General features: G+C 41.3%; 1 protein-coding gene across 1 annotated transcript in view; it reads left to right on the top strand.

The window, feature by feature from the left end:
* The first annotated feature begins 635 nt into the window (after nucleotides 1-635).
* ppl (periplakin) overlaps nucleotides 636-16,345 on the top strand; it is a 29,103-nt gene continuing 13,393 nt past the window's right edge. Inside the window, exons 1-11 of the mRNA XM_071524201.1 lie at nucleotides 636-934; nucleotides 6,735-6,834; nucleotides 7,667-7,821; nucleotides 7,907-8,027; nucleotides 9,937-10,062; nucleotides 10,395-10,436; nucleotides 14,124-14,285; nucleotides 14,408-14,515; nucleotides 15,311-15,406; nucleotides 15,513-15,635; nucleotides 15,737-15,883. Of these exons, the coding sequence (XP_071380302.1) occupies nucleotides 879-934; nucleotides 6,735-6,834; nucleotides 7,667-7,821; nucleotides 7,907-8,027; nucleotides 9,937-10,062; nucleotides 10,395-10,436; nucleotides 14,124-14,285; nucleotides 14,408-14,515; nucleotides 15,311-15,406; nucleotides 15,513-15,635; nucleotides 15,737-15,883 (1,236 nt within the window). The 5' untranslated portion in view covers nucleotides 636-878. The remainder of the gene's footprint in view (nucleotides 935-6,734; nucleotides 6,835-7,666; nucleotides 7,822-7,906; nucleotides 8,028-9,936; nucleotides 10,063-10,394; nucleotides 10,437-14,123; nucleotides 14,286-14,407; nucleotides 14,516-15,310; nucleotides 15,407-15,512; nucleotides 15,636-15,736; nucleotides 15,884-16,345) is intronic.

Raw genomic sequence — 16,345 nt, 5'->3', positions numbered from 1 at the left:
AAAGAGAAATCTAGAGTCATGTGTACCCCTATGTCATGCACTTCTATGACCCATGCTCCACTCTGACAGTTATTGCATGTTTATCCACCTATAACACTGTTTCACCACAAAACAATGCATTATACAAATAATAAGTCACTTTTACTGAGTAACTTTTACTCAAAGCAGAGAAAGAAATGTTTTTCCAAAGTAGTTTTCAATAGACAATTTAGACAAGTCGTACCCTGTTTTAGATTGTTTTGCAGTTGTAGCCTATTCATTTCTGTTCATGCCACTGAAATTGGTCTATAAATATATATGAAAATGCTATTAAATGATGTAGCCTACGTTCTACTTCCATTATGTAGGAGTCATTTTTCTCATGTTTTTATCTGCTCACACACAGCCTACTGCTCTTTGGGTTTATGGGGTAATGTGACATTAATTTGCTAGTAATTCATAATGCTACGTTGCAATGGTTACATTAACAGCGTACACATGCATTAGGTAAACGGGGTGCGTTTTGCAGTACAGTATGTTTGTGGCTGTGAATACCAGGGCGGTTACCTGAAGGACGGGGCCCGGCTCAGCTGTGTGGCCCCGCCTCTTGGCTGCTAGCTGACAGGTAGACAGACTGGGTGTACAGTGGAAGAACAGACAACCAAAGTTAATATTCCAGTTGGTAACTCCAGTGCCACTGGTACCGTGTCTGTGGGAGGGGAAGCTCTGACAGTGTGAGGAGTGTGTGTGTGTGGACATATCTGACACAACACACACGCACACAGACCAGTGCAACCAGCAGAAGACGCGCACAGACAGCCGACTTTCACCTGTCCCACTGGGATTGTTTTGTGGTCGGAAGCCGCTGACAGGTGACCGCGAAGCAGCGACCTGTCATCATGTTCAAGAAAAAGCCCTCCAAGACCAGCGTGGCTATAACGCAACCAAAACCATCGTAAGTAACGTTAGGCTGTTTTGTTTTGCAGCTATGGCGTCTGCCAGAAACTATTTTGCTGTGTTTTGTAGCCTACAGTACTGTTCTGCTTCTAGTTCTAGCTCCAACACGCGCCGTCCTGGCGTATACGTCACTCCAAACTCTATTAAAAAAATCTGGCAGTTTAAAGTGGCCTCGCCTCTCGGCAAACTTACATTGCCAGTAAAGTATAACTTAACTGTAACTGAATCTTTAGCAGTCAACCTTGATTTCGGTATCCATATAATCAAGCAAGCAGCACTTTTTTAAATAAAATGTCAACTTTTAGAATGGGTTCGCCTGTTACTCCTACAGTCTTCTTCCACCAAAAAACACTGAGGTGGGCGGTAGCGAGCAATGTGAGCTAATTATAAAAGTTGAGATTTAATTGAAATAAAGTGCTGCTTGGTGGATTATATGAATGCCGAATTGAAAAGTAGGTCCTAACGATTCATAATGTGTCTTAACTACTGTTTTATCAGTTGTGTACCCCAGCCCATAAGCAAGGCCACATTATTTTTGCCAGATTTTTAACGGGGTTTGGCATGCAACAGAAAACTGGACTAACTTGCCTTACATAAAGTTGGCTTGGCTATAGGTTGAAAGTTTGCAGGCTACAACTGTCAATGGTCCCCCTGCGTCGTTAGATGTAAGCTAGTTTTTCCATTCATTTGGTGTGAAGTGTGGGGATTTAATGTGAAGAAAGTGAACTGCAGTCTGGAGGAGCTGCGTTTTAGACAAAATGTCAAATGAAATTGTGCTGTTAATTAGATTGCGTAAGTGTGTGCTTTAAGTTAACCAGAGGGTGTGGCTGATACGCTGTGTAGTAAAGTGGTAGTAACTGGTTTGATAAGTTTGGCTGTCTTCAGAAAGACAATGTGTACGGGATTGACATGGGTGCTTGTAGCCTCTCCCACAGTATCACTGCACCACTCCCTAGTCCTTTATCATTCATTCTGTCCAGTGGGTTGGTATGTAGTGAAGGTTAGGCTATCAAGTGAATAAATGTATTGAGGCTTGAAAGTGGGTTTCTGATCACCTATGCCAAAAATACTGCTCATTTCCATCGCAACCAAATGAGCTGCCTTCACTCCTCTCTGTGGATGGAGGCGGGCCTTTAAACACACAGCAGAGAGCCTAATGTACTGTCACTCAGCAGGTGCTGGGTGGGGGTCAGGGGCCCCTCAACAATAACACCCTTTGGCGTAGAATACCAAGAGATCCGCTAATCTGTTTCAAATGGTTATCCTCTAGTCGAAGGTGCCTCCCTTCTCACTGTCACTCCTGCTTTCAATAGAGAAGGGAACGTTCTGCCTCTTAAGGGACCGAAAAGAATCCAAAATCATATTCATCGCCTTAGAGATCATTTCAAAACGATGATTTATTTGCATTGGCTTGTGCTCACCACTCCACAGTGAGGATACCAGATGTCAGTGCGATTACAGATCTTATGTAATCGCTATCCAGCATGTCCCCTACTGTACCTAGCAGCTTGTCACCACCGAAGGGCCCGGCAGGAATCCTAACAATGCGGCTCCACCCTCTCCGATTGTCTCCCCCGTTGCTTTTCTTGTTCACGTTTTGGTCGGTGCATCGAAGTAAAAAAGACATCAAACAGGTAGCCGGGTAGTTGTCTGTCTCTCTGAGCAAGGCTAACGACAGCTTCAAGCTTTTTCATATCAAGGACCCCTTATTTAGTCCACATTAGAGCCACAGACCCCTAATATTATTTAGTGTTGGATATAATTTTGCCCAGAATTCCAAGACTATCTGTAATGTAGGTAGAGAGACAACAGTGAAACTATGGTCAAAACAGTCATTCTTCTACATTCTCTAATTGTGTTCACTTCTTGTAAATGAATTAGTGCTGAAGTTTAACAGTTCATCAGTTTGTTGGGGACCCCCTCAAGGACCCCTGATGGTCCCCGGACCCCACGTTGAGAACCACTGGCAAAGAATTACACAGGCCTCGGAGCTGTGGATTAGCGCCTAGGTTTGCAGCGTTGCAAAAAAACCCAAAAAGATTATATAATTTTTGTTTTGAAGAATAATGCGATAGGCTTGTTTGGGCCTGTTTGCATGAGTTTACACTTCAAATCCCTGTTTCTGGAATTGCAGAAAGTCCCGATAGGTGCAGAAGCAGTGACAGGCACTGCAGGCACTTCTTCTATATATCCTATTCTTATCTAGTCTGTCGATATAAGGATGGACACCAGGCTATTGAAACAGAGCAGGGCCAAGGCTGCTGTGAGGCTCACTGACACACCCCTCCATGTTCTGGTTTCAATTTGACCCCTCTCCCTGTGGAAACATGGGAGTTGTTTCTCCAGCTGACGTTCCCGCTGCCAGTTTCTTCCCAGAACAAGCGGGACGAGGCTTCAGAACAATGGATTCTGTGCCAGCGAGCTCACTGGGAAACCAATTGACAACATGCTCAGAATAGGGCAGGGTAGCATATTCTGAGCATGTTTTTCAGCTGCTTGAAGGATCCTCCAAAAAAGCGACTTTGTAGGAAGATAAACAAGTCGAGGCTCTGGTAATACAGAACAGCTTTCGGTTTACAGCTTTTCAAAATGTCCCTCCATGCCACGACCACATTATGCACAAACCAAAAAAGTTGTTTTCCGCGGGATACATGGGTAGGATATGTGATGTTGGCGTCTACGTTTGAATGAAAAATCAATGTGCTTGCCAAACTGCCTAACTGACAGTTTCAGTAAGTGCAGTTTTGGAAGTGCTGTAAATGGCTCCCATCATGTTTTTGTGGATTTACAGAGAGAGGAAACCCCCCTCGGGGTGAGTTTCATTCGAATGAGCCCAGGCAGACAAACGGCGTCTTCTTCAAAGGCGTCTTATACCGGTCTAAACTTGTTCCAGCAATGTTTGCATCAAAACCCACAGCTCTGGAATTGGAAGTCGGTGTCCGGCGTACGCTCATAGCATAATTGGAGCGTAATGAGTTTCAAATGGTGAATGTGGGTGTGTGTGTGGGTGTGTGTGTGTGGGAGGAGTTGGGGGGTGGGGGGGTGGGGGGGGGGTGGAGACACACAAACACACATTGAAATAAAAACAAACAGATGCAGGTCACAAACAGTATCACCAACATGCCTCATAGTCCCCAGTATTATAATAATGCTAAAGATTAACTTTATTCGCATAGCTGTTTTCATGATAACAACTGAAACCCAAACAAAAATGTGTTTGGGTTTCCAGACATGAAATAAAGTTACTGAGTTACAGAAGAATAGTGCTGTAATTCCTTGTGGTGTTTATCAGGTTTAACCTTAATGTCATCACATTTACATAATGACTCTGTATGAAGGTTACAGTAAGTTATTCATTATTAAATAGGGGTTCAATTTTAAAACCTATGAATCTACACTAGCCACTAACACCTTTTTATTACTTAAAGGTCACTCAACATAGTGCATGCTAAAAAGTGTTAGCATGGAGCCTACTGTCACTCAACATAGTGTATGCTAAAGTGTTAGCATGGAGCCTACTGTCACTCAACATAGTGATGGTGCCTACTGTCACTCAACATAGTGTATGCTAAAGTGTTAGCATGGAGCCTACTATCACTCAACATAGTGTATGCTAAAGTGTTAGCATGGAGCCTACTGTCACTCAACATAGTGTATGCTAAAGTGTTAGCATGGAGCACCAGAGCCAGTGATCTGTAGGGATGATTTTGGTGTCTATGTTCTCATTACGCAATGCCTAAGCTGACCAACGGGACAATATCAAAAGAAGGCTGTGGTTGTACTTGGCTGCTCCCAGGTCTGCATGGGTGTAACTATGAAGCACAGCGATGCTGAAAAGGAGCATTGTCAAATGTCCCTGGATAGAAAAGGTTTAAAAAGTCATGTTGTCAGAGTTATTGGTTATACACAAGGCGTGCCTGCTGCATGAGATGAGACAGGAACTTGTCGGACCAGTTCCCTGTCTGAACATTTTTGTGTTATGATTTATGAGATTTGAAATGAACTTGTTAGGAACCGTATCACCTTTTTGCAATTAAGTAACCCGTAACCCCGCCATCAATCTGTCGTTAATATAATTTAGAAAGGCATGCATAATATTTGCATGTAGATTAGGTGGCTGGTGAATGAATTGTCACCATATGTTGGTTAGTGCATCATTCTTCTGACATCTCAAGGATTTGCAGCATCAAGTCCTGTGCATTGGTAAACGCAATGGTAATTTCATGTGTATTTGTGATTGTTTCATAGTTGACTTTTTGAATTCTGGATGACTTTCAAATGAAATATCACAGATTAAAACAAGGCACATTTTTTTATCAAACATACTGTACACTTTTGTCCAGCTAATCAGATCCATCCTGGCTTCAGTGTGTGAGGATTCCCATGAAAGAGCTGAGCTGTGAGTCAGCCGCTTGGCACGATTCACTGTCAGTTTTGCTGTGGGTTGTTTTGAGCAAATCCAAACCAGAGGTGAAGTGGGTTGGACCTTTTTTTTTCTCCTGAAGTAAAGCTAATATAGATAGTAAGTGAAGGCTTCTGCACATGAAAGCCAATTTTCTTGTCTCCTGTGCATTTTAGGGCAACACTTAAACCTTTTCCTCAGTTTACCTCCGAGGCTATAACAACTTTCTGACATAAATAAACCACAAAGTCACACAAAACCAAGACATTTTCACTTCACACCAAACACAGTGCAAGTACACCCTTAAGATTTACACAGATGAGGCAATCAGAGCGAGGCCGTGCTATCTGCAGGGCGGTGGCCCCTGATAAACAGGCTCCTGCTGATATTGCCCCAGTGTTATTAGCCTGTGGGGAAAGGGGGATGCACTGAACTTGTTTCTCTTTGCAGGGTCAGATTAGCAAGCTCATTCCTAGAGTGACAGCAGTGCGATGTAGTCATTCCTCGCATTCTCACACCCAAGGAGGATTTGATTTGGATTTGTCTTCTTTGCTCGTATTCTTTAGTCGTGCCTCTTGACGGCAGCCGTCTTGGATTTGCATCATAAAGGTCTTAGGTTAGCTTAGAGCTAGCAGCTCTTTGATGTTGGTTGACTGGTATTCTCTATTGACGTTCACGTTTTGAATGGTATGTTTGCATAGACTTCACAGAAATCAGTAAATGCATCTATCTTTGTCTGCCAGTTAGTGAGCAAGCTGTCACTCTCTTCTATGTGGCATATACTTCAATATTTGTAATATTTGATTTGATGGAGTTAAATAAGCCTGTCATATACAGTATGTCCATGTCATTTGAATATGGTTTCATGATAACCATGGGGTGAGACAGTGACATCTTGTGGTTGCATTCATTCCTAATAGTACTGGATCTCCATTCATTTTCCTATTGACAAATACAAAAGCATCTCTCATGAAATATTAACTGCATGATCTTAATCAAATCGGTTGTTTTAAAGGAGGATGAGGATATAAACTATAATACAGTTCATTGCAACTCAGTTTTGTTTACATTGGTGTTGATCAAGAATCAAAGAACTTCTAAATTCTTTGATACAGGTTTGATGTATAGAGTTAAAGGAACAAGAGATATGTAAATTATACTGGAAATGTTATACTGTTATACTTAGTCACATCATTTGGTTTAATAAGAGAGTATTGCCAACACAGCAGTAACTTATATGTCAAAGAAAACAGTATTTGAGGCCCAGGAATTGAGCCTTGAGGCACACCTTACACAATCACAAAATTGTTTTTTGATGGGTTTTTTTTTCCAGATTAACTAATGTTTTCTTCCTTTCTTTCTTTGCTGTCTTTTTCTTGCTCTTTCTCTCTTCCAGTGCTCCATCTACAGAGCTGACCGCTCTGATCGAGAAGCTGCAGAAGAATGCCGACAAAGTGGAGAAGAACATCTATGAGACGGAGCAGAACCTCAACAAGGTGCAAACTAGATCTAGATTTTTAGAAGGACCAAGAGAACCTCAGCTGCACTCTCGCTCATAGGAAGTTAAAATATCTGACATGTAACCCAGGCTGCAGTGTTAATGAAAACATACAAGTAAGAGACACTGCCACATACCATAGTGTATATAAAAAATGTTAACTGAGCCCAGATCTAGTCTCTTGATTGTATTTTTCACATATAAATCCATATAAGTCACATCAATGTCAAACTATAGCATGGCTTTCGGGGGAGCTCACTGTTTTTTTTACCAGGGCGGGGGGTACAGGTATCAAAACCAAACATCACAGTACACACAATACGGCCAACTAAAGCAGGGCACAGTATACTCTGCAGAGTGATGTACTATATTCTATAGATTATCGACACAAATAAGACACGGATAGGTCAAATAGCAAAACAGCCTATAAACGCACAAATGTATTAAATCAAAAACAGAAAGTTTTTTTTTCTGATCTTTGAGTTAAAGTGAGTGAAGTTTCATATTGCGGCGCCACGCTTCGATGGTGATGGCAAGAATAGTATGCATGCCGGTGTCTTTATTAAAGTGAATTAGTGATGAATCATGAATCATACATCAACAACAGCCTACTTTTACACATGATCCATGATGATGAAGATATAAAAGAACAGAAATGCATGGCAAAAACAGCATATTGTCAATATTTTAGAGACCCCCCCAAAATTTCACAAATCATGTTTTCAGGAGGAGCTCATGTCTTTCATCATTAAGAGGAGCCAACTGTCCTTCTAACACCCAATTTCCCCCCCCCCCTTAACCCATGTTTTTTCCCCATGTTTTTGCCGCAGGACGTGAGTAAGATCAACGACCGCAAGCAGCCGCTGTACCAGGATGACACCAACAGGCGGATCCTCAACTCCCTGGAGCTGCTCACCGGCCTGGACGAGGACGCCCGCAACGCCAAGCGCCTCCAGCACCCGCAGGCCGAGATGATCGAGCAGGAGTGAGTTCGTTCAAAAGTTATGAATTAGCGTTACAAAAGGAAAATCATACGCTGTAATATGTTTTATATGTGTGTGTGTGTCCAGCATGAAGCAGCTGCGTGAGAGAGTGATGAAGCTGAGAGAGGACCATGACCGGATCTACCACCTGACCCGCACCGAGGGCATGCCCAGCATCAACTGGGGCACTATGATGGACGAGAAGCTGGTATGAAGCATAACCATATTATCAGCGCATATCACTTGTATGCTTGTGTGCTGACAACCACACTCACAAGGGTTCCCACTATGGTCCTGATGTCAAATGTCAGGACTTTTTCCATGACTTTCCATGGGCTGAAAACCATCTAATGTCAATGAATGTGGGAAACATTAGAAAAGACATTCTGGTATATTCCTGCAAAGTGACCCATTTGTAAAAAATTCCCTGATATTCCCTGATTTCCCCAGAGAGTTTTATCCAATTCGCTGATTTTCTCTGTCTGGAATACACATATTCTCATACACATACACAGAGCGGTAGTCAAGACCAGTGGTTCTCAACGTGGGGTCCGGGGACCACCAGGGGTCCTTGAGGGGGTTCCAGGTGGTCCCCAGCAAACTGATGAATTGTTAAACTTCAGCATTATTTCATTTACAAGAAATGAACACAATGGAGACAATGCAGAAGAATGACTATATATATATATATATTCTCAGATTTGGGTCTGAGAGACAAAATCTCATCAAATTGGGGTCTAATGTGGACTAAATTAGGGTCCTTGATATGAAAAAGGTTGAGAATCACTGGTCAAGCCCACCTTAGTTGGGTCCCAGTCAATTCTGAGACCAGGCCCAGTTGAGTTTGAGTCAAAACGAGGCCCAAAAGGGGGTAAAGACAAAATCAAGACAGAGATCAGAGCAAATTGAGTCCTTTTCATGACAAAGACCAAAACAGGAAATAAACAGATTTTCCAAATGTAAAAATACTGCTTAAGAAGTTTCTTAAGAATGGAAAGAGATGTAGATCTATCTGTAGGAACGTCCAACAAATCAATGCATAGGATTTTGACCAGTCAATACATAGAATGATGAGGTCGATTATATACTCTAGAGGGCTTTCAGGTGACATAATGCAGTGGTTCTCAACGTGGAGTCCGAGGACCACCAGGGGTCCTTGAGTGGGTTCCAGGGGGTCCCCAGCAAATTGATGAATTGTTAAAATTCACCATTATTTAATTTACAAGAAGTTAACACAACTAGAAAATACAGAAGAATGACTATTTTGATCATAGTTTCACTGTTATCTCTCTACCTACAATACAGATATTCAGAACTGTGGTGCATTGTTTATGTTTTTTGATTGGGTTAGGTAATAATGAGCGGGACAGAACATGATAAACGTCTATGTAAGCGCTGAAAACAAGTATAATACTATTATTATTATTTTAATTGCGGTGAAAACCGGGACAATTTGGTAGTGAATGTTGAAAACCGGGACATTTTAGTGTATTTGTCAGGACTCGGGACACCCATCTTGAAACCGGGACAATCCCGGACAAACCGGGGCAATCCCGGACAAACCGGGACGTCTAGTCACCGTAGACAAGGGCTAAAGACAAGACAGTTTACTGTGTCACAGTAACCTACATTTGGAAAAAAAAAGCTACCTACCCTCACTGAATTGGCCTACGCCCACACCACAACAATGTTTTTTTTCAGGTATCTCTTTTTCTAGCCCAGCTGGTATATATTATATATTAGATATTGTTTTCCACTGGACCGCCATGTTGGTGCTAGACGTGGTTGCTGGCAGATTTGTGATGTTCTGAAGTGCAAAGCTAGAGTTTAATCCCTTAAATTGTTTGTAGTGCTGGGGAGAAAAGAAAAGAAGTTGCACCAGGTGGAGAAAAATGTATCTTTGAAAAGGTTTAGATAGGCGAGAAAAGTCCAGGAGTGGCCAAGGACAAAGACAAGTCCAAGTCCAAAAAAAGGGACGGGACCAACACGAGCCCAAGTTAAAATAGACACACAAAAACACCTTCTCTCAACCACAAACCACAGACACTCACAAGTCACAACCCACCATCAGGCTTATAGAGCAGGACCAAGCTTGCTGTTTTGTCTCCCCTGCCCAGGACAACCTGAACAACAAGGGCTTCGGCCAGGACCTGCCCACCGTGGAGAACGAGGTGGAGGAGCACAACATCTTCCACAGCGAGGTGGAGGCGCTGGCTCCCCACATCTCCGACGGCAACGACAAGGTACAGGGGAAGAAGAACAGAGCGGTATTCCTTAACGACAGGACAGGATTAGGACTTTTTTTTTGCCGTAAAATTGCGAGAATTCTTACACTTATTAGGGGTGAATAAAACCGCAACCCTTATTATTATTACTCTTCCGTTGGTTGTAGTAGTTTGTTGATGTCTTGTTTGATTGGACCATTATATGTTCATGTAGCCTTTTTATGTCAATTGAAAAAAAAACCCCATTGCAAAACGAATATAAACATAATATTTGGCAGTGACGGCTTCCACATCCTATTTATCCATTTCTCACTCTACCTGTTCTCTCTCTCTTTCTCTTTCATCTCAAGGATTATGTCAGTGCCCTCCAGGTCAAGTACAACAAGCTCATGGTAAGCAACACTCAAACACACATGAGAACACACGCTCTTTATGTAAGCCCAGGGGTGTGTATGTATGTATGTATGTGTGTGTGTAATTGTAATTAGCATAAACCTCACTGTAAGCCGGCCATTTGTCTAGACCTGGTAACTCTCTCATCAGTAGGTTGGCTTTCGGGCCCTTTGGCAAGTTTCTGTCATTCATTTTGCCCAAGGGACTGGGTCTATTGGTATGCAGGCACACACAGTTGATGTTTACTTTGTTATAATGAGTACACACATTATCTGTCTTTACCTGCCAGCATTTACTTACCCTGTCACCTGATCCTGAGGAGAGACAGCAGCAGGGAGAGGGGGTGTAGCTTAGTTTGTGTCTGTACTGTGTCGGTGTGTGAGTGACAGTCAGTGTTTGTCCATGTGTATGAGCTCATTCCTATATACTGTATATATAGGTGGGAGTCACAAATTACATTTACTCTTGTTACAGTAATTGACAAACAAAGTCAGTAATTTTACTTTTACTTCAGTATGTTTTGACTGAAGTGGTAACACTTTACAATAAGGGTCACTAAGTTAAGGGTTAGTTAATGCTTAATAAGGGTTAGTCAATGGTTAATAAGGGTGAGTTAATGCTTAATAAAGGTTAGTCAATGCTTAATAAGAGCTAGTCAATGCTTAATAAGAGTTAACTAACCATTAATTAACAGTTAACTAATGTGTAGTTTACTAATGGTGTTAATGTTAACTAAGGTATTAATTTATACATTAATAGTTTATAAAGATGACTATTAAATAATGTATAAATGAATACCTTAGTTAACATGAACACATTAGTAAATGATTACCAGACACATTAGTTAACTGTTAATTAAGGGTTAGTTAATGCTTATTAAGCATTATACAACAGGTAGTTCCGACCTAGCGATCTGATTGGTCAACTAGACATTTAGAACGTCCTCAAATCAGCATGACAGCACACCTAGCCGTGCTCATCACTAAATATTACTCCGCCATATATTATCATACAATATATTTAAATATAACGCTACGTTAACTCTGTTCAGCCTTGATGTTACCAGACGCTCTGGTATCCTCCATCAGCTGTGCCGGTGAGTCGGTGACACGGCGCTACTAGCTTAAAAATACACGTGAAGTTCGCGGACATAGTAGCTAAATCTGTCCATGGAAAAATTATTTTTTTCAGCAGATCTCTTAGTTACAACAAGATTGAGCTAGCAAGGCAGTTTTGTGTTTATATGTGCGGTATTTATTCAGTTTGGGAAATCCCGCGATCTCTAGAAAGCATTAGCTCAAGTTGGCTGGCTGACTCAACAGGGACTAGAAATCGTCTCTGTTGCTAGGTCGTTACTAAGGCTCCGCCTACTTGCTGGAGTAGTAAACTAGGTTCCATTACATAGGAGTCTACTGACGTGACTGATTGTTTTCCAGTTATTAGTCAGACCTAGGGTTGCAAAATTCCGGGAATTTTCAAAGTTGGAAACTTTCCATGGGAATTAACGGGAATTTATGGGAATTAACGGGAATTTATGGGAATAAACGGGAATAAACCAGGAATTTACTAAATTGAAGGTATGCTCTTAATAGGGAACTTAAATATAGTTGGGGAAAATATATTTTAGCATAATCCTGACTAAAACAACCAGATATCATGCAAGTACAGTTGAATATCTATGCTATTCCTCAATCACATGCACACATAGCACACTGCTTACTGCAGGGCTATTGAGACCACGCCCCCTACCTGCACTGTGCATTCCTGTGCATTTTTATTAATTTTTGAATGGGTTGGGTCGGGGGGATGAGTAATATTTAACTCAACATTCATGTTTTTGTTCTTCAATGAAAGAATTGATTGTTCAATAAAATATTTAACACTTGATAAAGTTCTACTTACAAAAAAATCTGTTTTAATTGTATTACTTTGGATGGATGTCTGCTTATAACAAAACAAATATTTATGCTTGGATATGATACCTTTCCATTAAATTACCCTCAATTCCCAGTTAATTCCCATAAATTCCCATTAATTCCCATAAATTCCCATAAATTCCCATAATTCCCATGGAAAGTTTCCAATTTGGAATATTTCCAAAATTCCCCAGCTTAACTTCCCATGGAAATTTACCGGAAACTTTCCGGAAATTTACCGGAAATTTTTCACCCCTTTGCAACCCTAGTCAGACCCCATGTATTTCCAGGGAAACGGAGATAACACTAGCAAAAAGTTTTTTTTTTTGAGAGCGAATTGCCCCACAATATGAATACATTTTGTTTATATCTTTTATTTTGTTGGTAACTGTTGTATAATCGCAATATTACACTCGAGGGTGTGCGTTACCGTCATTATTGGCACTTCAGTGATGCTTACGGACCTTGGCGCAAGCGCCTCGGTCCTGACCGCATCACTGTCGTGCCAATAATGACGGTAACGCACACCCTCTCGTGTAATATTGCTTAATTAACTAACCCTTAACTTAGTGACCCTTATTGTAAAGTGTTACCACTTCAGTATTAAACTTCTCTACATTTTAATCACATCCATTACAGTGTAGGCTACAGATTTTGTACGCTCCCCATAATTATTGCATCAAAAACTGATGAATCTATAAATTGCATCTGAATCAAATGTGCAGACATATGGAGGAAATGTTAAGTTAGCTAACTGTGACTTTAAAAGCTCAAATTCATCCATGATAGTAGCTTAGTTAACATTAGCTAAGAAGCCTTCCTACTAGCTACAGTGTGGCTGGTTTGTGTTAGCCTTTGTTGTTAAGCTAGTTCGCTAGGTTTGCTAGCTACTTGGATAGCAAAAGAAACATCAATGAAGTAATATTGAATGATGGGAATGGGCATTTTCACTTTTTTGTCTTATGTCTTATGTTTAGAACACTCAACATACTCTATAAAAACATGAAATATCACATATTGACAGTGGTGGAAAGTAACTAAGTACATTTACTCAAATACTGTATTTAAGGACAATTTTGAGGTACTTGTACTTTACTTGAGTATTTCCATTTTATGCTACTTTGTACTTATACTCCACTACATTTTAGAGGGAAATATTGTACTTTTTACTCCATTACATTTATTTCACAGCTATAGTTACTAGTTACTTTTCAGATCAATATTTTATATTAAAACATTTGATCATCTTTATAAAATAACTATAAAAAAGCATTGTTATAGATTAGACTACCCAAAAGTATAGCTAAATTGTTAAGATTAGCTTCACGTTGACAACTTTAAAATGCTGCTTATATGTACATGTATGTCAATAAATCAGTATTAATATTCCAATAATTTATGAAAAATATAACTCTCTAAATGGGCACAGTTTGCATAATGAGTACGTTTACTTTGATACTCTAAGTACATTTTGCTGCCAATACTTATGTACTTTTACTTGAATGCAGGACTTTTACTTGTAATGGAGTATCTTTACATTGTTGTATTGCTACTTTTACTTAAGTAAAAGATCTCAGTACTTCTTCCACCACTGCATATTGAACTCTTATCATTTTTGCATTGCATGGGAAAGATGTAACAATGTCTGTCTTTTAATTCGACTTAAGTAGATGTAAACACCAGGAATTCTTCTTTTACTTCAGTCAAATTTCAGCAAAGTAGGACATTGTAGCACTCTTCCCACCTCGAGACTTTCCCTCCCTCCGCTAGGCCAGCTCCAGCGCTCGCCAGCGCCACCTGCTGAGCCTGCGGGACTACATGCAGCGCTGCACCAACGAGCTGTACTGGATGGACCAGCAGGCCGAGGAGAGGGTCAACTACGACTGGAGCGACAACAACCTGGACTACCCTGCCCGCCAGAGGCAGTACGAGGTAGCTGGGGGGGGGGGTCACACTCACACACACACACACACATACATAAAAGAGACTAAATAAAAACCGAAAACCGAAAAGAGTCTCAGTTCCCCCCCCCTATATCTATTGTCGCCCAACAGAACTTCATCAGTAAATGTCTGGAGTCCAAGGAGGCCACCATCACCAAGCTCAACGACGACGGCGAGAAGCTGACTGCCTCCGAGCATCCTGGGAAGAACGTGATTGAGGTACAGCGTGGGTCCATCTTTTCAGATTCACATTAACGTTCATTTTAACAACAGCCTCGTCCAGCACTACCAAACGGTTTTTAACAAGTGGATTTGGAAATAGCTGACTTAAAATGATCAATATCCCCCTGGTCTAAAACATTGAAATAAAAGCAGTTGAATAAATTAAACGGGGATGATTTGTTTTTTTTAAAGACTTTGATAGTATTCAACAATTCAGGTTAAGGTCTTCCCATAGACCAGTGGTTCTCAACCTTTTTCATATCAAGGACCCCTAATTTAGTCCACATTAGAGCCACGGACCCCCATTTGATGAGATTTTGTCTCAAAATCTGAGAATTTTTTTATTGTCAGATATGATTTTGTTCAGAATTCCATGACTATCTGTATTGTAGGTAGAGAGATAACAGAGAAACTATGATCAAAACAGTCATTCTTCTACATTCTCTTATTGTGTTAACTTCTTGTAAAATTTCATCCATTTGCTGGGGACCCCCTCAAGGACCCCTGGTGGTCCCCGGACCCCACGTTGAGAACCACTGCCATAGACAACCAGTGTAGTATTGGCTATCAATTACACAATATATACTGTATGTAATCAATCAAACTGCAAAAAGGCCAATATTGGCCTGATATATCAGTCTAATCCTAGGACAGTGTTTGTTCCCTTTGTCCAAACTCATGAAGGATTGAGCTGCTGTTCAGATTCATTGCTGCATGTGTGCCTGCCTGGGCTTCCGGAAACATTCATCCTTACTAACCAAACACACACACACACACATTGTTGCTCCTCAGGCCCACATGGAGGCGGTGCACGCCGACTGGAAGGAGTACCTCAACCTGCTCATCTGTGAAGAGAACCACCTCAAACACATGGACGAGTACCACAAGGTTAGACACAGAGATAACACACTCACAGGGGTTCACCGAACACATACACACCCGTCGATACAGGTAGAGATTCTCAGTGTGTGTGTGTGTGTGTGTGTGTGTCCAGTACCACAAGGAGGCACGCGATACTCAGGACCTGCTGAAGAGGCTGGGCACAGAGGTCAACCAGAAGTACAACCCAGAGTTCAAAGACATGTATCAGATGGACGGTCTCATCAAGGACCTGGATGTGAGAATTTATTCTTTATCTAAATATGAATTCATCTCACAGTGGAAAATACTCAACAAAACTCACCGTGTGATTGCTTGTGTGTGTGTGTGTGTGTACAGGACCAAGCAAAGGCCATGGACCACTTTGACGAGCGGGTCAAGGCGCTCCAGAAGCGCAGCCTGCAGGTTATGCCCCTGAAGTACCGCCGGGAAACCCCGCAGAAGCTGCTCCCCGTCGAGGCGCTGTGCGAGTTCGACACCGATGAGGTACCGGACGCCATATTCCTTCCTGAAAGCCAGTTTGTTAGAGGTTGCCAATAGCCAGTATATGGCGCTGATGTTGATTATCTTTGAGTTTGATGTTTTCCATGCTCAGCAAAATCGCCCACATTCCAAGTATTCAATGTTTTTTTATCCCAGAATTGTATTTTTATCAGGGCGGGAAAGCCTCTGGAACATTTAAAGTATCATGGGACACTAAAACTCTCCATTCAAAGCCAGACTAATACAATGTATATTAGGTCAGCAGCTCCTTAAAGGATAAGGCCGGTGTTTTTTAATGCATCACTTACCGTCAACAAATCGAAAAAATAAACAAAATCAACAATGCATTTGCTCTACTGCCATTACTTTCTGACTTCCCTTTAGCCGCCAACCCGGAAGTCATTGGCTCCAATTGTAAGCTAAAAACCTTGAAGTACAGCTAGTAGTAGTATTTAGCACTAGTAG

This window comes from Centroberyx affinis, unplaced genomic scaffold (genome assembly GCF_046629955.1).
Source record: "Centroberyx affinis isolate AG114_WGS23_722 - 3 ecotype Tasmania unplaced genomic scaffold, CSIRO-AGI_Caff_v1 ptg001166l_1, whole genome shotgun sequence".
Taxonomy (NCBI): Eukaryota; Metazoa; Chordata; class Actinopteri; order Beryciformes; family Berycidae; genus Centroberyx; species Centroberyx affinis.
This window is presented reverse-complemented; position numbering and strand designations above follow the sequence as displayed.